Source organism: Takifugu rubripes, chromosome 8, assembly GCF_901000725.2.
Source record: "Takifugu rubripes chromosome 8, fTakRub1.2, whole genome shotgun sequence".
NCBI lineage: Eukaryota > Metazoa > Chordata > Actinopteri > Tetraodontiformes > Tetraodontidae > Takifugu > Takifugu rubripes.
This window is the reverse complement of record NC_042292.1, coordinates 5,787,721-5,813,725: the sequence shown is the minus strand read 5'-3', so window position 1 is coordinate 5,813,725 and position 26,005 is coordinate 5,787,721. Positions and strand designations below refer to the sequence as shown.

The window sequence follows — 26,005 nt, the reverse complement described above, 5'->3', positions numbered from 1 at the left end:
TACGCACGTCGAGGCTTCGCAGTCGGACATTTGCAGGGGAACCTGAATGCAGCAAGTTCCCAAGGTGTTATACCCACAGTCTGCGGCGCGGTGGCGCTCTGTGGACTCCGCAAGACCAACATCCACCACCCAACAACACCAACCCTCAGCAACCTGATACCGGAGACGAGCGGTCCAGACAAGCCTGCAAACGAGGCGTTCCTAGCCGCCCCGTCTGTCTGTCTGCCGAGCGGAGCTTCAGACCGTCAATGCCAAACGCTGCAGACCGCCTCGGGGAAGATCAGTCAGCCCATTCCTTCCATCCAGCCGTCTGTCTACGCGGGAGCAATAAGAGTCGTCTGTTGTAAACCAGGCTGACTGAAGCCGCCGTCGATTTGGAGATTTTTTACCCCCCCTTCTTCAACTAAGATCGCGAAATGAGAGGGGGACGCGGAGGACTAACTGGCTAGCTGTTGGCTAATGTCGATCGGCGTGAGACTGAGATTACTGGCTGACCATTATTCACCGATTATTACCAAATTACTGCCTTTTTCGTCGAAATGCCGGATGTTTACGCATAGCGAGCAGCTGGAACTGGTTCTGTAGTGACTCGTTCTTTTTGTATTGTTTTACTTTTCCCAAGTTTTCTAGGACCAGACAGTCGCCCCGGGCAGCTAACATGTTAGCTAGCACATATGGACGTTGTTCCCAGGCTGGTTATAGGTGGCAGACGCACCTAACAAGTTAGCTGCTTGCTTTACGTGCAAGCAGAACTAAAGTTAAGTGTTATTTGCAGTGGATGTTGGTTATCAAATCACCCCATCCAGTCTCAAAATTAGAGCCCCCCTTTCCCCCTCGGTCGTCTATCAATATGCTCGAGTAGATCATTTCAATGTATTGATCTGACGTGAGGAGGGAAAGAGGACGAAAACAAAGTAGTTTGTGCGATAGCGGAATAGAAGAAGCGAGCCGAGGCTCGGAGGAGATCAGAATCACGGCAGCAGAGTCGACGCACAGTCATGGCTGTGACCCGAATCTCGATGAAATCACTCGCCAAATTTGGGTTTTGCATGGCGATTCTCTTCACTTCCGTGGCTGGTAAGTGGCTGTCAGCGATTGATTTGTCAAATGACGGAAATGTGCATTCGTTAAATATTTAACCATTGTCTGCCCTCTGTATCTGCCCCACACAGGCAATTTTGGCGCAGATGTGGTCGCCTGAATATAGTAATAAGCTATTTTAGCCTCCACCCAATTCCTGTGTTTTGGACGCGAATAGATCCAGTGTTTTTTAGTTTTATATCCCTGATACACACGCTCTTTTTGATGGACTTCAGACACAACCCTTAAGTCATCCTATTCTCTCTGTATCTGTCAAGTATGCTGGCTTGTCTTATCTGCCCTTGGATCTGGCTGTCTGTCCACTCCTTTGGTGGCTGATCTATGTGACCTGTCTCAAAACTTTAAGATATCTACTATTAAACAGAGGAGCCACTGCAACCCTACCCCCCCCTTTAATCACTGTGTACAAAGCCCTGGAAAAACACTGCCAAACGTACTGCAGTCCTTGTCTGCCAAGTTGTGCCCCCTGTTCAAGACTTTGGGCTGAAGCCAGGCTTCTGTAAGACCTTGAGCATGATAAGATAGTGGCTGGGCTGCACGGAGATGGAGAAACGGTGCATGTGGGAGAGGGGGGGGGGGGGTGTGTGGGAAGCCGAGGACCAGATTTCACAAGATGGGTAGTTTAGGACATAAATGTTCAACTTTGGTGCTTTGGCTTTAGGAAGTAGGTGGTCTCTCACATCCGTTGTTGCAGCCGAATGTGTGGGTGTGACGGTATAAACTACTTCTTAGCTCTGGTAATGTGTTATCATTTCAGCCGTGTGTGTTATTGCTGAGGCTCCTTTATCCATTTATAGACGGGGTATTATCACAAGTTTACGGTAATAACTACTGTTTCGGGAGGAAATAGGTGAGTGTGGAATCCAATTTGAGCATATACTCATCATTTTACAGCAGCCTAGAGAGGGGATGTCCTGTTTTCTTATTGTTTTTAAAAAAGAAATATTTTACCCTTGCATCCAGCCAAGGAAAAGGCCATCTGATTGTCTTCAGTGACAAAACAAGGAAGGCTTAGATTGTTGCGCCCCTGAATCTACGCCTGTCAACATTCCAACACACCACAGTTACACCTTTCCTTTCCCCTTTGTTTAAAACAATAATAGCTGCATTCTACAGACGCTCTTACAGTGCAAATCTCGATGCTTCCAAATCCAGGCTCACGTCTGGTTATTCCCCCCCCCCCCTAGCTGTCTCTACAGGCCTCTTTTTAAAATTCTGTGGAATTTGTAGCATTTCTGTAATCCTCCGTTTTTGTGGTCTTGGACTGGCAAAACAAGCAAAATGCTTGCTGCTTCAAATTTGAAGTTAGGAGAGGGGGAGAGGGGAGGATATAAAGCATTTACTGAAGGATGGGTTGTCAGGTCGTGACGTACGCTCGCTGTGAGCTGGGGGTGGGTGCACTTTTCATCACAAATCGGAGTCTTCGGCAGCGTCTCTCTAAAGATGTAAGGTCTGATTTCATCAGTCCTGCTGAGGGATTGTCGTCGTTGTGAAGCGTCGTTACTTTGATAAAGCTCACCTTTATGGAATAGGACATGTAAACGACTGCTCCCAGGAGCTGCTTAATGATACACTAACTGGAAGGGGATTGACATATTCGCTCAATAATTGGCCCAAGGACGATTAATGGTCTCTTACATGCGTACGTGCCATGTAAACATCTCATAAATTTAAATGGGTGCAGGGAGTAAAATGAAATAGGCCTGCAGTCTGACTAATAAATGTAGAGACATGAGACAGTCTTTGCTGCTGGTTCAGCAGACTCCCCAATGTCTGCTTCTTAGGATGATACTTGTAATGATCATAATGAGTGTTCATCTCCGACCCATCCTTCCCCCTTGGCCCCTCTGCCTCGGCTCCAGCTACTCTTCTGAGTCCCTCTATTCCCAGCTCGCCTCCTACAACTCTCGAATTCCTTTTTCAAATGACTGTTCATTTCCTTCCATATGCCGCGTTTGTGGCCGTGCTCGGGTCATTGTTCCGTTCCCCGTCCCTTGTGGGTAATCAGTGTGGGTGTGTGCCTGCTGCTCCAAAATCTGGAGTAGGATCCGTTCCCAACAAGCCCACAGGCACTACCTGTGCTGAGTAACCGCAGGTGTTCTTTAGTGGCACCGCTAGATTGGGGCACACTTCAACCCAAAATAAGATTCTGCTTACGCATGTGTGCTGATAATTCGTGCCAACCCTGGCGTTGAGACCGTTTTATTGTTGCTGCAGGTGAGGCAGATCAGTACAGCTCCACAGTAGGATTAGCCAAGACCTATTCAACTGTATTATTAAAGAGGCATTTGCTCGCTCGTCCACCTTTTGAAGCTGTGTTTCTCCAGCCCCATACTGCGGCTCTGTTCTTTAACCATGCTCGCATCCATCCATCCTTTCTGGCGTGGGGGGAGCCCAAAAACTGTCGGTTCTGTGGTCACGTCAGAGGATGAGTGCAAAGTGGAGCTTTTGGTCCGAGATTACACCTGCTATGAATGGCCGAGGGCACATTTAAGCTGCAGGGTGGCTCTTGTTGTTGCACAGGGGAATTGGCGAGGCAGGCACAAACACTGCTGTCAGTCCTGGTGTTTAATGCACGGCTGAAGTGGTACCATTCATCCAGAATACTGGGGAGACGGCTTTTTAGCCAAGATGGTTGTCTCCTATTGGAGTGGATGCACCCGGTTCACATGATCCAATCTGTGATGGAGAAAATTAATTTGTCAGTGAAGTATAATTGTTGTGTTTTTACCCAGTGAAAAGGACAACAGTACATTTTTCCTCCTGTGAAGGCGATCCTGAATGTATGCATGTGTCCTTAGATGCTATGTGAAAAAAATCTTTTTTCACATAGCATCTAATTATTACTGCCATTTTTCTTTTTTTTTTTTTAAATTGAAGTGGAAGGAAAACAGCCTCTTAAACCAGCTCCCCTACAACAGGAGTGACCAACCAGTCTGTAGATCAATGTGCATTACATTTTTATGCTATTGGTTTTCAATGAATCATAAAATGTGAAATTGGGTTTGCTTAACAAAATGGCTCCAAATTAAGCAGCTGTCTTCTGAGTCAACACCTAGGTTTTTGCAACATCTCTGAATTTCTTACTACGTATTAGTTAGTTGTTAGGTTTCTCAAAGCCAAAATGGAGAAAATATTGCGAGGGCTTATTTTCCCACAATACAAACATTTCATATAAATTGCTGTCTTCCACGTTGCTAATTTGAGTGAAAAGAGGAGACTCTTGGAGATCAGCTTGCAACTTCTGAAGGAAAGGGAGGAAGGTCTTTCTGTTTCTCAAGATGCTGTGTATTAGCTGCAGGGTTGTTGTTTCTCAGTAAGTACGTTTATACGTGCATCACAATCGGACTCCACCTTTCACTCGGGTTTGGGGAGAATGTTTTATGCAATGGGACTTTCTGTCTACAGACAAATTTGCAGTTGTCAGATTAGGTGGTGATTTGCACTGTTTTATTTTGTTGTTGGGTCACCCTGTTTCACTTTTTTTTTTTTTTTTGTTTAACCTGAGACCATGATAATCCATTGAGTAGTTAGCCAGCGAGGTAGCAGCCAGGGCTAAAACAACAGCAGCGCTGTACTATTTTCAGTATTTGGTGAGGCCTCACTAGGTTCTGAGTCGGATGCGACCGTGAACAGCAGACTGTAAACAACTCGGTGGGATGCTTCTGCTTCCAGATCAACAACATATACCGGTAAGCAAAATGTAGTGCGTGCGCGGATCATGTAGGCTGGTTCACTGTTCACATGAACTCATGAGTCGGCTCACAACCAAGCTATGCGCGTAGTAGTGCGGCTACATTCATATGGGCCAATTCTAGTTGAGCTGTGGCATCCACAATCATTTTGTGTCATCAAACTACCGCAGGAATTCAGTTTACTCGCGTGCCTGTAAATGCACTTAGTATCTTACAGTTCTGAGAGTTGGTAAAAGTGCAAAGCAAGATACCATAGAAGAGTGTTCTCTGTTGGCAAAAAGAAATTAGTGGATGTTTCTGAAAAGAAAAGATGCAGATGGTAACACAGAGTGACAACTAAATATTCTCCTTAAGCAGTAGACTATAAGTCTAATGTGTTATAACTGCATTCATTTGTGTAAATGTGTTGGGGGGGACTCGATACCAAGTTTCACAATGTTGATTTTGCTTTGGGTTTTCTAACAGGGGATTCAGGGAAGCACTTTTTAATCTCCGGTGTGTTATCTGTGCAGCAGTCACTGTCATGTACGTATGTCAGCTTGGTGTTCAATTCTTCTTCATCTGCTTAATGATAATGCTGAACTTTAATTTTTATGATATATGATCTCCTAATCATTTCCAGTTACAAGTCATTAATCATTAAGGTTGTTAAAGATATGAAAATAGCAATGGAGCTTGTGCCTCATGTTTTGCCTGCTTAGACCTTCAGATATCTGATGGTTTTATTGTTCCAACACAGTGTAAAAGCAAGAAAACATCACTTTTCAGAACCTGGAACTCAGAACTGGGGTTTTTTTTTTTCTAGCTTTTAAAAAAGACCTCAATAATCACTTAAATGGATTGAATTTTTTTTAAAGAGGACTTCCTTGAACATCATATAATCGCAGGTTTCTGTGCAGGTAGAGGAAATTTAACCTTCTATACAAGCACATGGTCCATCATTTATATAGCTGCTGTTTGCTGAACAAGGAAATATGTTATAGAGATCCCAGACTAAATATGAAGCCCATTCATAAACTTTTGCTGGTTCATAAACAAGCTGAGATTAGAACCCCCTGTGGGGTGACAATAAACACATGGTCATTGTCATCTGTTTGTCACATATTTGGGAAAGTTAAGGTATGGGTGGGGCAAATTTAGGTAAAAAGGCATTGTGGTCAATAATGGAGACCTCTAAGCTTTCGGGGCAGTATAAGCCCGAGGATTAGCATAACTGTACCAGACACAGACAGACACAAGCTGAGTAGTGGTGTTTTTTTGAGGGGGTGGGTAGTCCCAAGGCAACAGATGGGACAGATTAAAGCCCACCCTTACCCCATGTCTTTAAACTTAAGCAGAGAATTGGAAAATTGGGGGTGCTGGCAAATACCTTCGAGACCCCTCTGTCCTACCTCAGCATCACGCGTGCACCCAAACAGCAGCAGGTATGATTAGGGAGGAAGCGTGCTCACAGTCAGTTTGTTAGCAGAAGAGGTACTGCATCAAAATAGGATTTGCAAGAGCTCAAGCAGAACACTTAGGACAATAAGACAGTAGACAACAATGTTTAAACCAAGAATAAAGCACTCAAGTATCTAAATTCAATAGAGACTATCCCTGTGGAGGGGCTGACAATCACCTAGGAAAAGTACAGGAGTATGAAATGCAATACAAGGTGCCCTCAGGCCTTCAACATGACAAACATGGTTCACCACGTGAGTAACAATCACCCAGCACAATTCTCTTGAGTGCATGAGTGCGCTGCGGCAACTCGGGCAACCAGTACTTGCTGTTTTGTGACAAAAATGGTATTTCAGCAGACTGTTGTTTCAAGAATAGCTAAAGCTGCAAGAAACAGTGAGCAGTCCCTCACAACCTCCATTGGTTGTGGCACAGATAAATTGTCTGCTATTTCCCTGACCAATCCAGTCATTTTAATGTTTTACTTCCACCGGCAGGTAGCGGTTCAAAGGGTCTGCATGTCCAGTTGAAGCACAGAGACAAGGGCTCCAGATAAATACTTGGATTTATGTGAATAATACAATGAAATCTCATGTGCAGGCTACAGCAAGGCTACTCATGCAGACACTAGCCAGGGCTTAATTGAAGTGTCGCAGTGGTTGAGAGCTGTTCATCCATGAATGCAGTAGAGACGAGACCAAGGGGCATAAGACAGAAAGCCTTAACTTTACAGTGGCTCCTCCCTTTTTCTGCACCCACACCCCAAGTTTTTGCCTTCATTTTCAAATGTGAACTTGGAACCAGTGCAAACTCAACACCACACTGCACCACACAGTGAATTCTAATCAAGTCCTGGACTGTCTTGTCTTGCATTGCTCCAGTAGGCCTTGGCAGTAGGAAGGAGAGAGCCAGATTAGATCGCTCTTGTTTTTACCAGCGAGGCTGAGGGGATGAGGGTGGCCCGGGGAGGGCAGGAGGGTGCACTGAAGGCCGTTCGGTAGAGGAGGGTTCGAAAGGGGGGGGGGATTAGAAAGAAACTGGGCCATGGGTAAACACACAGCGTCGCTCGTCACCATCCAATGAACAGGCTCGTAACAGAAATCCACTGAGTTCTTTTCATACATTCCCCCTCTCTCACTTGCTTTCTCCCTCACATCTTCCTCGCTCCACTGGCCATGCCTACACGCTCAGCCCACAATCCAGCGCTGCAGCGCAAGCCAGGATTACATAGCAAGCTCCACGGAGCAGAACCAGTGACAGGGCCCATCTGGGCCAATCAGAGATGAACACCCAGATTGGCATCCAGGAAGAAAGCTCTCAGTCACAGGAGCAACCACTGCCCAGCAGACGGGCCAATGAAGTGTGGGTGCAGGAGCGCTCCCATGGCTCAGACTGAATGAGCCCAGCCTTGTTGTGACTACATGGGGCCGAGCATCGTCTCCACGCCACTCTGCCATTTTTCTAGTTACATTTCATTTACCAGTGTGTTGGATCTTTAAAATAAATTCAAGAAATTAGAAACGATGATGATGATTAGTGTGATTCACCTGTATCCATAGATTCACACTCTTAATCCTATTGAGACAAAACTATTGTTCTTAGTTTTAATTTGCTCTGTAAGAATGTGTATGTATCATTTTAACTACACCTCGTAGTTGGTCTGTAAGCTGTTAAAACCATTTCCCTTTTTTTCTCAGACCTCTCGGTCAGTTATCAGGTATTAATTTCGCCTGTTTGACTTATAGCAAGAATGTTAATTATTAATGTTGGATAAAATGTCTGCTCTGGAGAATGAAATAAGATATTCTGCATTATGGATTTTTTGTTTTGCTCCTTTTTTTTTCTTTCCTGAATCCTGGTTGGAAACTGGGTGTTTTCACTGGTGAGGCACTTCCTCCAACTGTTCCTTTATGATTTCCCAGTTTTTACTACAGTTTCACACATCCATCATCCACTCCCTTGAAAATTTTAAAACGGAGATAATAGTGAAAGGTTGTTAACATTATCCATAATTTAAAGCTTATCCTTTCACCCTCCAATGATAACTGGGTCAGATTTCTTTTAGTTCAAATGGACCCTATATTACACAGGCGGCTAGTCTGATATAACCAATGTTATCTGTCTTCTTTGCATCCAAAGCATAATTCGCATCTTCAGTGGGCAGATGTTAACTTAATGTCATAATGGAATATTGTTGCTGTTGACAGGAAAAACAGGCTTTATGATAGAAAGTAGAGAAAATAAAGGGAGCACTCAGACATGTGCTTATGCTCTGCAACATTTACAAAACTGTTCAGTAAACAGAGGTTATTTTAATTTAAATGTAAATTCAAAGCTTTTTGTCCCCTTGCAGTAATTTAAAAGATATGAAATGTCCATTGCACCAGTAATTTTCTGGATTAATCATAGAGCTCACAAAACACACACACAGACCCACAGAACAGTAGAACAGCAGCCCAGGGTTGGTAGTTTGGTAGTTGGTAGCTGCAGATAAGAGCAAGAGAGAGTACAGCTCAGTTTGTGCCATCATACCGCCCCCCCCTTCCCGAGAAATCCCACCCCCAGTCTTCCCATGAAGCAGGAAAGGGAGGAGCTGCGAGTCAGAGGGAAACAAACTGCCACATCATGTTTCTGTTATCTGAAATGACCCACAACACGAGCTATGCACACAAACGCTCTGACATTGGCCAGGGTTGCTCCCCCCAACTGCAAGGTCAAAAGGCACGCAGCCTGGCATTTCATAAGCAACACATTTTGCGTCTCCGTTTCTTTAATGTGTGCTATAAGTCGAGGATGGGAAAAACATACAAGGCACACACCAGGGGCCACAAATCAGTTGTTTTCATGAAGGCACGGGGTGTGATATTTGATCATATTTGATGTCCATCTGTCATCTCCTGACATTTCATTTTCTCTGCACTTTAAATAGCTGATTTTGGTTTTAAAAAAATAAAGAGGGTTCTTTTGAATTCCTAAATGCACAAATCTGCCTCTGTGTGCCTTGGTTCTGTCCTTCGGGCTAGATTTGAATAAGGTAGATGGTTTTATAGCTGCAATTTTTTTTAAATCGCTCAAAACATTCATGCAGCACAACTATAGCTGCTTTATCACGCATAAAGAGCTTCTTTTTTTTAAGCGAAGTGTTCTTTTTTCCAGATAAACTGAAGTTCTGCGCAAATCTCTGTCTTTCCAGCAGCCCAGGGTGAGGAACGTGAATGTGCCTTCACAGACCAGCAGCAGCAGTGGGAGGTGGAGCGAATGGCAGGGGGTGAAGGTCGGATCTCACCGGAGAACACCACTGTCAGATGTGGCAAGGGCAGCCACTGCTTTGGTCTGTGGGAGAAAAGCCCCCCAGGCGAGGTGCGACTCGTGAAACAAGGTATGAGACCTTTGACGTGACCATTGCGAACGGGAGTGTTGTAGGTGAAAATGCATCAGTTATTTTAGCTTTTTCCTAGCGGGTGTGCACAGTGAGGATGCAGTGATTAAATACGTGATTTGTTCTGGGGCCTCTTTTTCAGGTTGCTGGACCCACCTGGGTGACCACCAGGGTTGCCGCGATGACCGCTGCGTTGTGACGAACCTCCCTCCGCAGATCCAAAATGGGACGTACCATTTTTGCTGCTGTGGCAGCGACATGTGCAACGTCAACTTCACGGAGGACTTCCCGCAGCCCAGCCCCACCACGGCTCAGCCCATCTGTAAGTGAGCACAGACACCTTATGAATAAAGAACGCGGCTCGCTAACCACTGCATTAGGATGAAGTACATGCAGTCAGGTCCTGCTGGTTACTAAATAAAACATTACATAAAATTATGCTAATTTCTAGTCCAGAGAGTATTAATGTAAAGCAGCTTTCAAGAGCCCTGTACTCGATGCCCAACCCCACAGCAAAGGCATACAGAGATCTCCTCAGATTTCAAAACTTGAAGCGTAAACATTTGTTTTAAAGTGAGTCTATGGGATTCACTCATCTGATATTTGCTACACGTCCACTGCAGTACAGTCAGATCTGTTATGAGTCTGGAAAGAATATGTAACTCATTATTTCGCAAGGATGTGTCTGAGCGTAAGAAGCTTTTTTTTTTTTTTTAAGCATTATGGTTCGGAATCAGTGGCTCAGTTATTGTTACAAAATGAACGGCAGGATCTAAAAGTCAACTTGAACAGAAGCCACTACCACTGCAAACTCTTCTTTTTTTCAGCCTTGTCTATTTTAAGAGGTTTTGTTTGCCTCCAGAATTCATATGCTGTAAAAAAAAAAAAGTCTCTTACGCAATGATAAAAGGAGGTGATTGAAAGAAACATGACTAACGGGGGGAACAAATCAAGCCCACATAGAGCTGGTAAATACAACCAGTAAGTATACAAGGATGGCTGAGAGCGTCCAGAGTTGTTATACCTACACCCACATGTTGCTACTTCTGTGTTCTCGTCCTCTTCATTATTTCACAACAGTTGGAATCTTGGCGCTCTGATTGTTTGTTCATTTTGGAATCGTGACTGTTTTGGTGATGAAATAGCTTCATAGCATCTTTACCCAGAACTGTAACAGATTGGGTCTGAAAAACCGTGACAACTGGTGTCACGTGGTATGTTTACATGACACTTACATGATGCTAAAAAATGAATTATTGCCTCAATCCAAAGGTATCTGGACAACGGAAGTGCATGTAAACAAGTTAGTCTGACTGACATTGGTGCGTTTGCTGTCCGAGTAAGAAGCAAAGATAATGCGATGAGAGATCGATCATGCTGCATGACCCCGGAACACAAACAATCAAGAAAGCCAGCAGTAGCATGGGGTGTACTTGTCTGCCTCTCAAAGTCAACATTAATCCCAGACAGGCAAAATCTGCACCTTGTCTGCACAATAATTAAAACATATATTGTGTAAGATATGAAAAAATCTGCAAGATTATCCATCTTCCTTTTGCCAGTCTGCAAAATATGACTTCAGTTGTTTATTATGAGACATAATAGGTCAACCGGAAAGAGGGCCACATTAACCTGCTGAAACGAGGCATATCGCCACCTAGTGTTGAGGAGGAGGCCATGCTCCTGTACGTTATTTGACCTTCTCTTGGACAAGGACCAAATTCTGAGCATAGCTCAGGTAGGGGAAAGGTGGGGGGAGGATGACGGCGGCTCATTGTCTCTCAGGCATAAACACAAATGCATACACACTACCGTGCCGTCATTCTGCATTCTCCAGATTACAGAGTGTCTGCTGTATCTGTATGGCTACAGGTGTGCCAGAAACTGTTCTGCCATCAAACGGTTTGTAACAGGTTGAGTTTTGGGGCCAAAATAACCATTTGGCATTGGACAGATGTGTTGAATTAGATGGTAGGTGTTTAGTTTGTGTTGTAACTTGGACGGTGAGTGTTTTTCACAGTTAATTCCAAACATGCCCGGGCAGATTTATTCTAGCGTTATTAAGGGAAGGAAACAGTCATTTGGCTGTCTGAGTGATCTGAAGCCAACAGCCACTGATGAAGACAAACAGGGTTTGATGGTAGAAGAAGCCCTCCAGTTATTTAGTTAAGTAAGCGTGCCCTAGTGTAGAAACATTCTCACAGATTTATAGAAGCTACTGACAAAATCTCTCCATTTTGAATGTCCCAAATAACTTGTTGACAGTGTGTGAACACAGATAAGACAAGTGGCAGTTCTATGTGGGTACAAAAAAGTTTAACAGTTAGATTCTATGAGCTTTTACGCGATCAGGATTTTTAGGGCCGATCTCAAAGACATAAAATCCCCCAATTCATTTAAACCAATGAGAATGATGTGTACCTTTTTTGGTTTATTTAAAGCAAAAACAATCACGTCTCATTGTATTAAATGTGTGTTTTATGTCTTTGTGACATTTATGTTGTTAGCCTGTTTCTTAATATAAAGTCTTTTGACTAGCAACAATGTCACTAGTGAAAAAAACCCCAGGAGACGGGGGAAACGGGAGAATCCACAAAAAGCTTCAAAATGACAATAACATCATTGATAGGGTACATGAATTAAGATTTAGAATGTGACCCTGATTTGTGCACACCGTTAGTTCGTCTGAACAGTATAAACCTCTCACAAATAGATCTGATGGTGTTTATTTAACCACACATCTTTGATTTATCGGGACAAACTCTCAAGTATTTTAGATATTTTAAATAGCCAGCATGGCTGATTTATGGAGAATTTAAATGTCTTTTTGACATATTTGGGTGTTTCTGTTTGTGCACCCACAGCCTGTGTTTGTCAGGCTGTTTCCTGTGCAGCATTCTTGTTGATTATGAACCCGCTAATTTTAGCCTATGGGGCGGCAGTCTGCTATCCACCAGTTGTGTTAATATAAGGGCCCGAATTTCTAAGATGTCCGATAAGGAACACGAAAATTGCATTCTGCGTGCTTGGTTTGTGTGTGTGTTTTGCGGGTGAGCTACTTAGACAAATGATACAAAAGCAGTATTTAAATGAAAACTGATGTTTTTTCCCACCATGGCGAGTGTAGAGGAAGAGCGAAAACTCAGAAAGAATTTCTATTCAACTGAGAGGGAGGTGCGTGTAGAGGAGACAAACGGCAAAACCATTACCAGAAGGGAAATCTAAACATCACAAAAAGAAATCTGATATGGCGCCACATCTGTGCCAAAGTAAACGCCGTCAGAAAGACAAAGAAAACAGTCTCGAGGTAAAAAGGAGGACGGTGAGGCAAAGAACAAAGGAAAAACCCTCCTGACACCAAGGTGCTGGCTGAACGAAAAAAAGCAGCCTGCAGCCCTCAGTCATGGGCTATCATCCATTGCATGGGAGGTGCGAACAGTGTCCAACATGGCCCGTGCACTACGGCAGGACACTCGGGCCATTGCTGCACCCACCACACAGCTGATCAGCACCATGTCTGGCCTCGTCAACTGTGCCCATTAGTCTTGGAAGACAGCAGCAGCACAGAACCTGTGTTTGGTTCCTTCAGTGCTCCCCGGGTGGGTGGAACTTTTCTGTACCCGCCTGTTCTGCCTATCACAACATTTAATACATCTGAGACCCTCCAAGCAGATCCAGGATGGCATGGCTGGTTAGGAAATAAGGTTTTCTTCTGTCATTCCAAATATTCTGATGAGAACACATCTTTGTTCATTGTTCTTGTTTCTCCTGATGAAAGACAGCAGCCGTTGTGCCACCGTACGCACTACCAGGTTTAGTAAATCATACTGCCTAGTTCTAATCTGCATTTGCTCCTCCCAGTATTTTGCTCACCTGGGCAGAGATGCTAAAGGACAGCGTGTGTTGGACACTGTTAGCAGATCAGCTTGTGCACTTTTAGTGGATCAGGACTGTGTACAGAAGCATATCAGTCAAAGCTATCAGTTCTAGGTAGAGCTGGTGTCTCGTGGTAGCATTGGGGTGTTGACAGGTCTAACAATGCGGGACAAACTGCATTTGAGTGTGTGTTTTTTTCTAACTCGTGCTTTCCTCCATCACATACAGGTATAAGTAGCCTCCTTCCACCTGACCAGTTCTGTTCTCTCTCTTATTCTTCCAACATTTACTGTTTCCCACACTTCCAGTTTATTACTTCCTGCGTATTTCCCCCTGCGTTAGCGTTTTCCAGTCCATTGACTGCGCTTCAGTTGCATTCATTCGTGTCATTTTTCCCCCTCCTGCTCTTCACAGCTTGCTTGATGATCCACAAAAAAGACACCACACACCCAAAGTAAATGGCGGTCTTTTTTGCTGGAGACCTGCGAAGGATTCAGCTTAGTGGAAACCCATTTCTGTTTACCAAAAGCCTTTCTTTTCCACTCTGAGCCAGGTGCAAAACAAATGCAAGTGTGTAAAACACAATTACGTCATTTCTGGTTCTTCTGTGTTTATTACTCTGTTTAATTTGAACCAACACTCATTTTGTCTTAAAGTTAAAAAAAATAAAATAAAAATAATTCATTGGTTGAAAAAAGAATCCAAAGCGCTGAGTCGCATCAGACCTTTGAGACAGGGTCCTACAAATTGATATTTAGACTAAAGTATTTTATCAGTTTGCTCAAAGGCAGCGGGACTGTGAGCGTAGGCCTCTGACTCCACCAATCAGGAGCCAGAGCTTCACTTCACTCATTTGCTCTTCCCACATAAACAGCTCACTTTTATTATACCTCTGTGTTGTACTTCTTCCTTCTCTCCACAGACTCTCGGACACTTGGCTACGAAGAGACAGTAATTATCACCGTAGCAACAGTATCCGTGCTGGCCGTGCTCGCTGTAGCAGCCTTCTTTGGTTACCGCATGATGCACGGTGAGTTACCATGGCTCCACGCTGTGATAAAGAACATCCATTATTCAAGGTTGTGAAATGTTTTTGGAATGATTTTAAGCAATTTGCTAGATGGAGTCAGAGTTGTTTTCTGTGCTAACGCTTCTGTGTATTTGTTAAGTGTCTGAGCACTTTGTGTGTTGCTGTGTGTGTTTTTCAGGTGACGGTAAGCAAGGTCTCCACAATCTGAACATGATGGAGGCTGCCGGATCCGAGAGCTCTCTGGATCTGGACAATCTAAAGCTGCTGGAGGTCAGTTTTAACCATGTGTCAGTGACAGAGAGCTCATTTTATACAGTGTCGTAACATTTCAGTCACCCGAAGCATTTTTGCTTTATTGTTATTGATTGACCTGTCTTATGTTTTTGGTGATGTACTTTTCTAAACTCTAAAAAAAAAATGCAGATTTATACCTTTGGCTTATAAAGGGTTTGAGTGTCTCTGCATTCAAAAAAAAAAAGAAAAGAAAAAACTAAGACAAAGGACAAACCAAGGCAAAAAAGGATGCCCGAAATACATCAAGGTTTCTGGTTTCCTTTGTTATTTCAAAGTGACCTTTATCATCCTTTATCATCAACACATCAAATGACGGGTCAGGGTGCACAAAAATAGGATTTTGCTTACACTGACAGATGATTATAATAACCGATATGGAGGATGAAGCGTTGATATTGTCAGTGGAGTCGATATTCATCCTGAGTGACAATAAAAGTAGGACGAGGCAAGAACAAGTAACACTGACTGGAGCTGAAACTGGAGCTTTCAGAGTGGCGCTAGAGGAGATCAGGCACAATTACCCTCTGAAAATATCTAATTCACGTAAATAATTGACACCACTTATTCCTCCCTCCCTCTATGAGCAACATCACTTTAGGACCCCATTTAATAACCATCTTTATGCTTTAAAGGTTGCTTTCCTGCCAAAATAATTAGTCGTTTAATCAAAATCCCCATACTCAGTTATAATTGGAAGAATCAGAATTAGTTTATTAGACATGTTTTGCAGCCACTCTACTTAAACATTTGAGAGTTAGTGGTTCAGTGTGTTCTTCTTCAAATTTAGTAGACAATGGGGACAATGGGCTTCAAAACATCCACTTCTTCAGTTCAGAACTGAAGAAGCCTTTTGGAGAGAAGGTGAAACATCTTCAAGAGAAGCAAAACATTCCTGGTGACACAGAAAACCTAACTTGAATAACTAGAACCTGGATGATTGAGAATCTACGCAGACATCTGCTTCAAAACATTTATGTGGGTGCTTGAAGCACTTCTGTCTGTTTCCTTGAATAAGAGGGAAATGATTGAATTTGCTTTTCTTACTTTTTGCTATGCTTTGTTTACTTTAGTCTTTCCTCCTCAATGCTATTCTTTATGATGGTCTGAATACTTTTCTACATTGAAATAAAGTATCAGATCACCTTGGGATTTTGGTATTTGTTTGACTATTTTACTGAAAAGGTTCTGGAGTTGCAAATGTTTGGAGCGGTAGCTTTTTCAGAGTTGAATTCAGCTTGTTGTCCTTGGGCCTTATCAAACGCAGGCACACGTTCTTTCTCATCAGACTCCATGAAAAAAGGGGTGGGATGTGGTGAATCATGGAGCCTTACAGACAAAATAAACGTTCTGCTTTCCTTGGTTTGTTTTTGTAAAATAGCCGTCGATAGGCAGAAACGTAGCCGGAAGACGAAACTGAAAAACGCTACATTTCCCCCCCCTCAAAGTCACACAAATGACTTTTTGAAATGATTTTTGACAACAATACCACAGTTTGTACTTATTGATTCGGGCTGCTTAAGGAAAGACTGGAAACGGGTGTTTAAATGTTAACTCAATTCTTTTATAACGAATGTGCTGCCGTTGTAAATCTTCAAGTTTAATTTTAATTATTTTCCATTTTTTTGACAAGCTATTTAAAAACAAAGGTCTAATCTGATTTTCTGTCCTCCCATAACTGCTTCAGCTCATCGGCCGGGGCCGATACGGCACCGTCTACTGTGGCTCTCTGGATGAACGGCCAGTAGCTGTGAAAGTGTTCACGGCTACCAACCGGCAGAATTTTCTTAACGAATGCTCCATATACCGGCTGCCGCTGCTGGAGCATGACAACATCGCCAGGTTTGTTGCTGCTGACGAGAGGACGGGCTCAGAGGGCCGCACCGAGTACCTGCTGGTGATGGAGTACTACCCACACGTGAGTTACCAATGGATAGGGCCCAACGTGATGGGCCTGGAACGAGTAGATCCTAAAGTACAACTAAAGGATGTGGAAACAATTAAACGGGGAAGCGGATGTCCATCGGACATTTTAAACTGCATTACTTCATTTCATTGTCAAAGCATATTTGAGTGTAGTGCAGGAAGGGTGGACCCTGGTATGTGCAGTATTAGTTTGTATCTCCGTTTTCCTTTGGATAAATGGCCGTGCCGCTGGGGTTGAGACGGCCCTTCAGGAGCTCGTCAATATTCAGGTGGACCCACCATAAAACTTAATGTTTACTGTCAAATCCATGAACCGCACAGTTACGTGTCAGCTGACCCCAACCCAGCCTATTAAATGTGCCTTTTGTACATCCTAATCCCTGTCCGACTAGGCATCGCCATGGAAACATAATGCAAGTGAGGACAGGGGTCTAGAACACCTAATGCATTCACATAAACAATAATGTAATTTATTTAAAACAAATAGATGTAATGCAATTTTCTTGTGTAGAGGATGCACAAATTGCTTTCTGATTGATTATGTAAGGGAAAAAAACTAGCAGTGAACGTGTGTTTGTGAGTGGATGCATCAGGGCTGCGTTTCTAATGAACTCCAGGCTGATGGGGACAACTGCAACACAACATCGATCCGATTTGTTTGTTGCCTTGAAGCCGTCGAGATCCCTGATAAGGCTTTTTTTACATTAAATATAAATATATCCTGTCATTTTGATTGAGGAAATAAGAGTTTTGTTAGTTGCTCTGGTCTGTTCGTAAATGCAGCAGTCTACAGTATGTTGCTGAAGCTTTACGTGATGCTGCCCAATATCTGGTCTCCCATCTTTTCTCTGGTTTTCTGTTAACCCCGAATCTTGCTGCTTTTATGTCACTCCTTTTTCTCCTCTCGATTCTCTTAACCCATTATCAATCCCTCTCAGGGGTCGCTCAATCGTTACCTGAGCGTCCAGACCAACGACTGGGTCAGCAGCTGCCGGCTTGCTCACTCTGTTACCCGCGGCCTGGCGTACCTGCACACGGAGCTCTTTAAAGGAGGTGAGCTGTTGGCTTTCTGCCGAGCTGGCTGATAGTTTGCATTTTGTTCCATTTTTGTGACCGCCCCTAATGTCTTAATTCACGGGGCGGATCAATGACGGCATTATCTTTTTGGGAACTTTTTGCGGATTCTCTGAATAGATCACAGATGTCTTGTGTTTTGTCTGCCCCTTCTCCTTCAAAGAAGTTTCAACATATTTGTTCGCTAGTGACGACGTTGCTAGCTAAAGAGTTATGTTTGTCACATTATGACATGATTGCGCAACAGAGACATAAAACACACATTCAAACCAATAAAACATGTTTTTTTTTGGGGGGGGGCTTTAAACAAAGCAAACTAGATGTGTGTCATTGTTTTGAATATGTTTTTTTTATGTCTTTGTGGCATTTGTTTTAAGCCTTGTCACTCTATGACAGATAAAGTTTTTTGAATCTTCAATATGATGGATACAAACAAAAGCAAGAATAATTTCATTGCATTGTAGTTATAGCAGGTTAACTTGTAGCGCCTATTATTTCTTATCCCAGGTTTTATCAGGCCTGTGTTGAATATTGAGATATCTTTTTAGAAAAAATGTACTTATTCCATCTTAACATTTAATTTGCTGTGGACCCTGGAGTCTGAAATAAGGAGTCAAATGAAAGTAGAAATGAGCCCTCTGCAGGTCACTGATTTGAACATTTTCAGTCAGTTTAAGGAAAAAATAGTCAACCATTGACAAAAAAAAAGTTTTAAAACTTGGTAAACGTTACAAAAGGGTATACAATAAAAGAACACTTTGGATAAGAGCTTAAATTTCCCCTTGGAATAGATGCACCAAGGCTGAAACACTGATGAGAACTGCATTTCAGAATGGGTCGATCCCTTTTCAGAGAGAAGTTAAATTCAGCATGTTGTCCTTGTGCCTTATCAGACGCAGGCACTGGTTCTTTCCCATCAGACTCAGAAAAAGAGGTTGGATGTGGCGAATCTCGGAGCCTTACAGACAAAACAATTCTCTGCTTTCAGAGGTTTTTTTTTTTTTTTTTTGAAAGCCATCAATAATCAGAAATGTAGGCAGAAAACAACTGAAAAGAAAAGGGTATCCCCCCCCCACAAATTCTTCTTTTATGTTGCACAAAAGACTTTTTTAAATGCTAATTTGACAAGAAACTGTACTTATTGACACAGGCAGCTAAAGCAAAGACTGGGAACAGGTCTTTAAATGTCAGCTCTTATTGCCTTCATAACTGCTGCGCTCTTTTACAGATCTTTTCTTTTTATGGTTTTGATTTTTCTTTTTAAATTTTATTGCTCTCCCACGTGTTGATTGGTCCAAAAATCGTAAAGTGCGTAAAGCCCAGTGAGCTGACAGACGTCACATCACTTCTCACATTTTACCGGGGCTCAACATCTTTCTTCTGAGCACTTAGTGCTTTTTAATGGGAACAAAATTGGAGCTTCACGTGGCTGTTTTCCCTGGAGCACTTTGCACATCGTCACTTTTTTGACGCTCGCCCAGCCAAGTTGCATTTATTTATGGTGGATATAAACAGGGGACTATAAAGGGATTCCAAAGGCATGTGACGGTGCCTGTGGCTTAATAAAATCAGTCATAAGAGGCAGAAGTGACAACTGGAGTCGACCTCGGTGGTAGGGCCTGTCACTGTTCTTCCTTCATCAGTGCGGATAAGCATCAAACAAGCATCGGAATAGAGAAAACTGCAGAATGCCGAGCGTAGAAAGTTAGCTCCAAGAATTAAAAGAATTCTCTTTGAATAAGCCTTTGATAAACACAGTGTCTCCTTCGGTTTGTCTCACTGTTGGTATAAAAGGAGCTGGGTGGGCACTCAGCCCGTGATGCTAACAGAATCACTGTCCTTGAAGCTGTCCTTGTCCTCCTGAAGGCAACACTAAATAAAAAGTACTAAGATAAAATAATAAACTGGCAGCTGCCCCTTCACCTCACTGCACCCTCTGGTGGTTGGTAAGAAGCTTCAGCCAGAGGCCAGACTGATTTGTTGCTAATCCCATTGCGGTCGATAAGATTAGATGATGTAGTTGTCTGTTGACAGTGTAGCTTCATTTCCCGAACAATGATAAACGAGGGGATGGAAAATTAATATTAAGGGATTTCCTGGTTATTATCATCTATTTGACGATACCACGTGAGAAGTGTGTCATTTCTGAAATTCTGGCAGTGCTGCACAGGCTTTAATGTTTGATAATAATTTCAGATTTTCCTCCTCGCTCGACTCTCCTGATTCTTTGTCGCCATCCTCTCCCTTTTCACCTAGACCTGTACAAGCCCGCCGTTTCACACCGAGATCTGAACAGCCGAAATGTTCTGGTCAAAGCTGACGGCACTTGCGTCATCATTGATTTTGGCTTGTCCATGAAGCTGACGGGAAATAGGCCCGCGCGTCACGGAGAAGAAGAGAACGCTGCTATAAGTGAGGTGAGGATTCAGAAAAGAACTAGAACTGGAACACTCCTTTAATTCCTCCTTTGATCTGCCATCTGATGGACACGTTCCTCAGTCTAATGGGAATTTGGCTGAACTGAAATGAATATTCCAAGGGTTCACTATTGTGAGATCACACAGTTCTTTACATTCCTTCTAGTCACTGGTCTAAAAATATTAATGTCTAGGTCATCTCTGATCAGCCACGAAAATCTTGACTGGCGTTTCTTGCCTTGAAATAAGTTATTATGGTGGTTATTATTAATGAATAAGGTTATTCAATTAGCATATCAGAACACAGAGTTTGCTTAGAACAGTCCAGTCAGGGCCACAGTTCTGTGTAAAGTTTTCATTCTAGACGTGCTTTGAGATTATGCACCAAATGATTCCGGCCCCGCCTTCCCACCAGGTGGGAACCATCCGCTACATGGCTCCAGAGGTGCTGGAGGGGGCGGTGAACCTGAGGGACTGTGAGTCTGCCCTGAAGCAGGTGGATATGTACGCTCTGGGCCTGCTCTACTGGGAGACCTTCATGAGGTGCACTGACCTTTTCCCAGGTAAGACAAACAAGGACTGTTTGAAGGACTACATCTAAAAGGAAAATGCTCTTTGGATTTTTACCGGAATCATAATGGGAAGCAGGGAAGTGCATTTATTAGTTAAATGACTCATTCTGCTCCACCTTGTCCCTCCTCCTGTCCTACCTCTAGGAGAGGCCGTGCCAGAGTACCAGATGGCCTTCCAGGCAGAGACAGAGGCAGGGAACCACCCCACATTTGAGGATATGCAGGTCCTTGTATCCAGAGAGAAGCAACGGCCCAAATTCCCAGAGGCCTGGAAAGAGAACAGTTTGGTACGTTTGAGTGTGAGTGGCTAAAGATAAACACGGCGCTTGTGTTGTCCCTTATAAATCAAGTTATTTTCAATTATCGGAGAGACGTCTTGCATTTATTTTTGTCCTTTCAAAAAGTGTTTTGGGTTATTTTTGCCTGAATCAGTCACGGTCCAGGCAAAAATAGGAATATAGCGGGCTTAAAAGTGTAACACTTCCTGTATTTTTTAAGGTGCTTTGAAATGGTCTACAGGCTGTAATTGATTTTCACATCTCAAAAGGCAATCGTATGAAAATTACTTTAGGGAGTTGTAATTTCACTGCAATTTACAGAAATCAACTAGACAGACTCCAGACATGTTTTTCCCAGTGTGATAATTCCCTGAACCATATAAAAAGAAAATGATTATAGGAAATTCCCATCTGATCCGACGGCTCATGTTTCACGTCACGTATCATTTGTTCAGCTCCCGTGAAATAACCAGGTGCTTTAGTATTGAACGAGATGGTTCCAGATGTTTCAGATGTTCCAGATGTATGAGCTTTGACACGGTGACTGTCCTGGCAGGCGGTGCGCTCTCTAAAAGAGACGATGGAGGACTGCTGGGACCAGGATGCAGAGGCCCGCCTCACGGCTCAGTGTGCCGAGGAGCGTCTCGCAGAGCTGCTCCTCATATGGGACCGATCCAAGTCCGTCAGCCCCACGCTTAACCCCATGTCCACCACCCTGCACAATGAAAGGTGGACACCAACATGCAACACTTGGTCACAATTTATAGAGACATTCCGTTTTTACAAACTGTTTCCTATTTCTGCTTGTTGCCAGAAATCGGATGACGCCAAAGACCGGCACCTACACGGACCATCCTTCCACCTACATCGAAGAGCATGACGGCGTGGCGAAGAACGCGCAGGGTGACAACACTAGCTCTGTCACTGGTCGTGCTGGGACTGGCACTGGGGAAAGAAACAGGAACTCCATCAACCAGGAGCGGCAGCAGCAAGCCAATGCCCGCCTCCCCAGCCCAGAGGGCAGCAGCACTAGCATGGGCCTTAGGGGGAGCCCCTCGACCTCCACCACCACTACCACTATCATCTCTGAGTCCGAGGGTCCAGTGGGGGTCGCCACAGTGCCTGCCTGCCTCCACCTCACCCAGGAAGACCTGGAGACTACCAAGCTTGACCCGAAAGAAGTGGACAAGAATCTGAAGGAGAGCTCAGATGAAAACCTGATGGAGCACTCACAGAAGCAGTTCTGCTCCCCTGATCCACTGAGCCCTGGCAGCTCCAGCCTCCTTTACCCTCTCATCAAGATGGCCACCGAGGCCTCGGGCGTGTCGGACCCTGCCGCTTCCATGCCCGCCACCATCTTCCCCCTGCCTAAGCAGCAGAACCTACCCAAAAGGCCGTCTAGTCTGCAACTGCGCACCAAGCCGACCAAGAAGGAGTCGTCATCATCGTCTCTCAGGTTCAAATTTGGACGTTCGGGGAAGTCCAACCTGCGGCAGGTGGAGGGATCAAAGATCAACATTGGCTCAGGAGCCGGAACAAACGTGGCTGCCGATGCTCAGGAGAGCACAAGCACAAACAACACGCCCGCTCTGCGTGAAGTCCACCTCAATGGTAATATTAATGGTGTCGTCAATGGGCACGCCAACGCAGGCATCCCACCTATGCCTTCGGGTGGAATGGCGAGCTTTGGAGGAACCGGCACAGCGCAGAGCGACCCCGCGTCGTCCAGGACAGACGACGGCCACCTGAGCCTCGGTACCATCACCGCCAGCCCCGACGAACACGAGCCGCTCCTGAGCCGCGAGCGAGAACAACTGGATCGGAGGGACGCGCCGTCGAGCGTCGCCGCTCTCCGCTCCGCCCGGCCCAACACTAACAATAATAACAGCAACACTGGCCATGGCCAGGGGGGTGGGGAGAGTGGGGGGGAGAGTGACAATGGAGAGGACGAGGGCAGAGGAGAAGGAGGAAGCAGGGAAGGCACAGCGTCTGCAGGAGAAAGCTCGGGGTCAGGATCGGCCCCCGCTGACTCCCAGGGCGAAACCTTGGTCGTTATGAGAGGTGAGGCCCTCCTCAGACAGCCGAGAGCACGCCGGCCTGAGAGGCCCAACTCGCTGGACCTGTCGTTCACTACACAGGACCTGGCTTCACTAGGTAACGTCTTACACCGCCCGTGGGGGGGTCACGTACCGACATTGATCAAAATTTAGCAGCACGTAAGGTCAAAGCAAACATTAATTCAAGACATGTTCTGGTTTTATCAGACATTTATCAAATATGAGCAAATAATGGATTTATTAAGCATTTTCAGAGTATAGCATGCAACACAACAGCACGCAAGTGTTTATGAAGTTGAGGCAAAATGTGTGTGTGTGTGTGCGGGTGTGTGTGAGAGTGTGCGGGCGTGTGAGCCAACAGGAAGTCTGTCAGTCTTTGAAGTGTGTCACAGCAGCCTAAACCGTGTAATTACATCACAAAATGCACGTCCGCTCACGGTGACTTGTGTCCCGCGGGCGTTCTGTGTGGAAGGAGCCATTTCATCGAAAAAGAATTGGATCCACTGGATCCAACAACAATAAGAACGGCAGACAGAGTCAGACTTTAAATCATGATCTCCATTCAGGATAGCAGAGCGCGCCCCCAAACGCCACGCAAACAGGCTAATCTCTTTACAGCCAAAGGTTTTTGGCTTGGTTGTCCCCCGTGTGTCACGAATGGCACCTTCCCGTCCTAACTATTGCATCCCTTGTGTGCTCTCGGAGGTGTAACACCAACACTCTTACATGTGCTTTTTGTCATTGGCGAGCAACAACGGCGCCCTGCGACAGGAGACGATGATCATTCAGGGACTTGACAGGCAAAAGTATTTGTTTAAACGAGCAGTTTCGCTGCTACTTTCTCGCGCACCGTCTTTGTTCAACCCTGTTTTAAGAAAAAATATCAATTTGATGTGGATTAAAAGTACGTCCGAACTGATGTAATCAGCATACGTTATTGTATGAGTCTCTTAAGGGTTCCAGAGAGTTCTGTTGATACTTGATGAATAGTTTGTGAGGAATGTGATTCTTATCAAGGTTCTTTCCTGCCTCCCAGGAGTACAGCCTGATGCAGTCCTGGAAGGCGCAGGAGAAAAGATCAAGAAGCGAGTAAAAACTCCATATTCCCTGAAGAAGTGGCGGCCCACCACGTGGGTCATCTCCACAGACGCCAGGGGGCCGGAGGTCAACAACAACGGCTCTGCCCACGGTCACAGTCACAACCGGCCCAAGTCCACCTCGGCCGTGTATCTCCGTGGAGGGAGCTTGGCCAACGAGCCCAGCGACACGCAGGTCTGAACTCGGATCCTCGAGACGAATCCAAAAAGATGAAATGCCAGAGACGGATCGGGTTCCTGCCTCTCTGGTCTGAATCAGCAACAGGAAGCTATGGAGTGTCTCGTGAACAGTCGAGAATGACCGTGTACAGTAATTAGATCCATCTCGCTCCTCTGTCTTTATGATGATGGCATTGCTTTAAATGGAATCCAGCTATGCAGCATTCGCGTCCGCTTCTGTTCCCGTGTTTTAGTAATCTCACTTTCCTCTCTTTCACGTTCCATCCTCGTGACTGTAACACGTCACTGTAACATGCGTCTGTTCTTCTCCCCTTTTATTTTCCAGGCCTCTGTGCACTTTTAAGTCCTTTTGAAATCAGTGTTTGAAAAGTCCTGCCTGTCCCGACCACCACGATGGTCTCTAAACGAAAGCGATGAAAAACAATCAACACTTAGAGCATTCTTTCCTTGTACTATCAATAGTGTGCTCCAAAAAAAGATTTGACAGTCTTAAAAGGCAAAACCGACTACTTTAACTTTTTATTTTTGTTTTTTTTATTCCCCTTTTTATGCAATATAAATTTCTGTCTGTTTTTTGACAATGTATCCATCAGTTTTGTATCATAATTATTAATTGTGCAATAGGAGTTAGCTTTTAGACGCTTTTGATGTTTTTATCACTTTGTTTCCTTTGGCTTGGTTATTATTTTGCTATGTTAATCTCTGTTGCACTTATAAGTAATCACAATCGTTTTTTTCCTCAACAATCCACCGCAAACACTATCAACCTTTGAGCGAAGAGGAGAAACCGGATGGTGATCCTGGCTTTTTCTGGATGTACCAATCATCTCCAGGTTCTCTTGGAACTCCTCTGCTTGCACAACTTCAACAGGAACAACTAATTTTCCTTTTAAAACCCTGCAATCACAAATATTAATCACGGAGGGATCTGTTACAGTGGGCAGCCATTGTGCCACCATCCCTTGAGCTTTCTGTGGGCTGTTATATATATATATATAACTCAAAGAGCAGAAACACTACAAAAAAGAAATAACTCTTATATAAATCCCTCAACCTCCCTGAAGCACGCTGGATATTGTTTCATTTCGTCTCATCTTTAGATGTTCACCTGACTGATTGTGGGTGTGTGCGTGTGTGTGTGTGTGTGCGTGCGTGCGTGTGCATGTACTGTGTTTCTTTCTGTCAGCCAGCATCAGAATGGTTGGGGCCTACTGCTGTACAGGCGTGCTGAAAACCACTGTAGTCATGTATTTTCAGTGCTGCTTCAGGGCATATGAAAAGTTCTCATTTATGTTTTTGTAATCTGTAATTTGTATTAAAAAAACAAACAAACAATGTATGTGTATTGCATTGAAATTTACATCATTTTGATTGAGTTCTGTTTTGCATTAAATGGACATGGCCTTTGATTCCATAGCTATCCGTCTGCCCGGTACAGTTCCTGTAGACATTTTTTTGGTCAATATGAGAAAAAAAAAAAAAGTTCCCAATAAATGTATCAAATACTTGTTGCTTGTGTCTTTTAGTACTGTAAAAGTAGACAGTAACGCCAAACTACACATGATGAAGCGATAAAATCTGGTAAATACAGG

The 26,005-nt window shown here is 44.2% G+C and overlaps 1 protein-coding gene across 3 annotated transcripts; it reads left to right on the top strand.

Annotated features, from left to right (window-relative positions):
• Window positions 1–176: 176 nt before the first annotated feature.
• LOC101069366 (bone morphogenetic protein receptor type-2) lies at window positions 177–25,921 on the top strand. Of its 3 annotated transcripts, none has more exons than XM_011606204.2 (13): window positions 177–1,077; window positions 9,433–9,615; window positions 9,758–9,937; window positions 14,414–14,521; window positions 14,700–14,791; window positions 16,500–16,730; window positions 17,677–17,791; window positions 20,069–20,229; window positions 20,645–20,792; window positions 20,946–21,088; window positions 21,636–21,808; window positions 21,894–23,233; window positions 24,173–25,921. In XM_011606204.2, the coding sequence occupies exons 1-13, from the start codon at window positions 999–1,001 to the stop codon at window positions 24,412–24,414; spliced, it is 3,195 nt and encodes a 1,064-aa protein (XP_011604506.1). In that variant the 5' UTR covers window positions 177–998; the 3' UTR covers window positions 24,415–25,921. The 3 variants fall into 3 exon arrangements, with proteins under 3 accessions (XP_011604506.1, XP_011604505.1, XP_029696129.1); XM_011606203.2 differs by having other exon boundaries at window positions 9,430–9,615; XM_029840269.1 differs by lacking the exon at window positions 177–1,077 and adding an exon at window positions 4,038–4,793 and having other exon boundaries at window positions 9,430–9,615.
• The last annotated feature ends 84 nt before the right edge of the window (window positions 25,922–26,005 follow it).

Coding starts and splice junctions, on each gene's coding strand:
- LOC101069366 (XM_011606203.2), top strand. CDS start 999: ATGGCTGTGACCCGAATCTCGATGAAATCACTCGCCAAATTTGGGTTT. Junction 9,938..14,413: donor CACCACGGCTCAGCCCATCT/GTAAGTGAGCAC, acceptor TTCTCTCCACAG/ACTCTCGGACACTTGGCTAC. Junction 17,792..20,068: donor CACGGAGCTCTTTAAAGGAG/GTGAGCTGTTGG, acceptor CTTTTCACCTAG/ACCTGTACAAGCCCGCCGTT.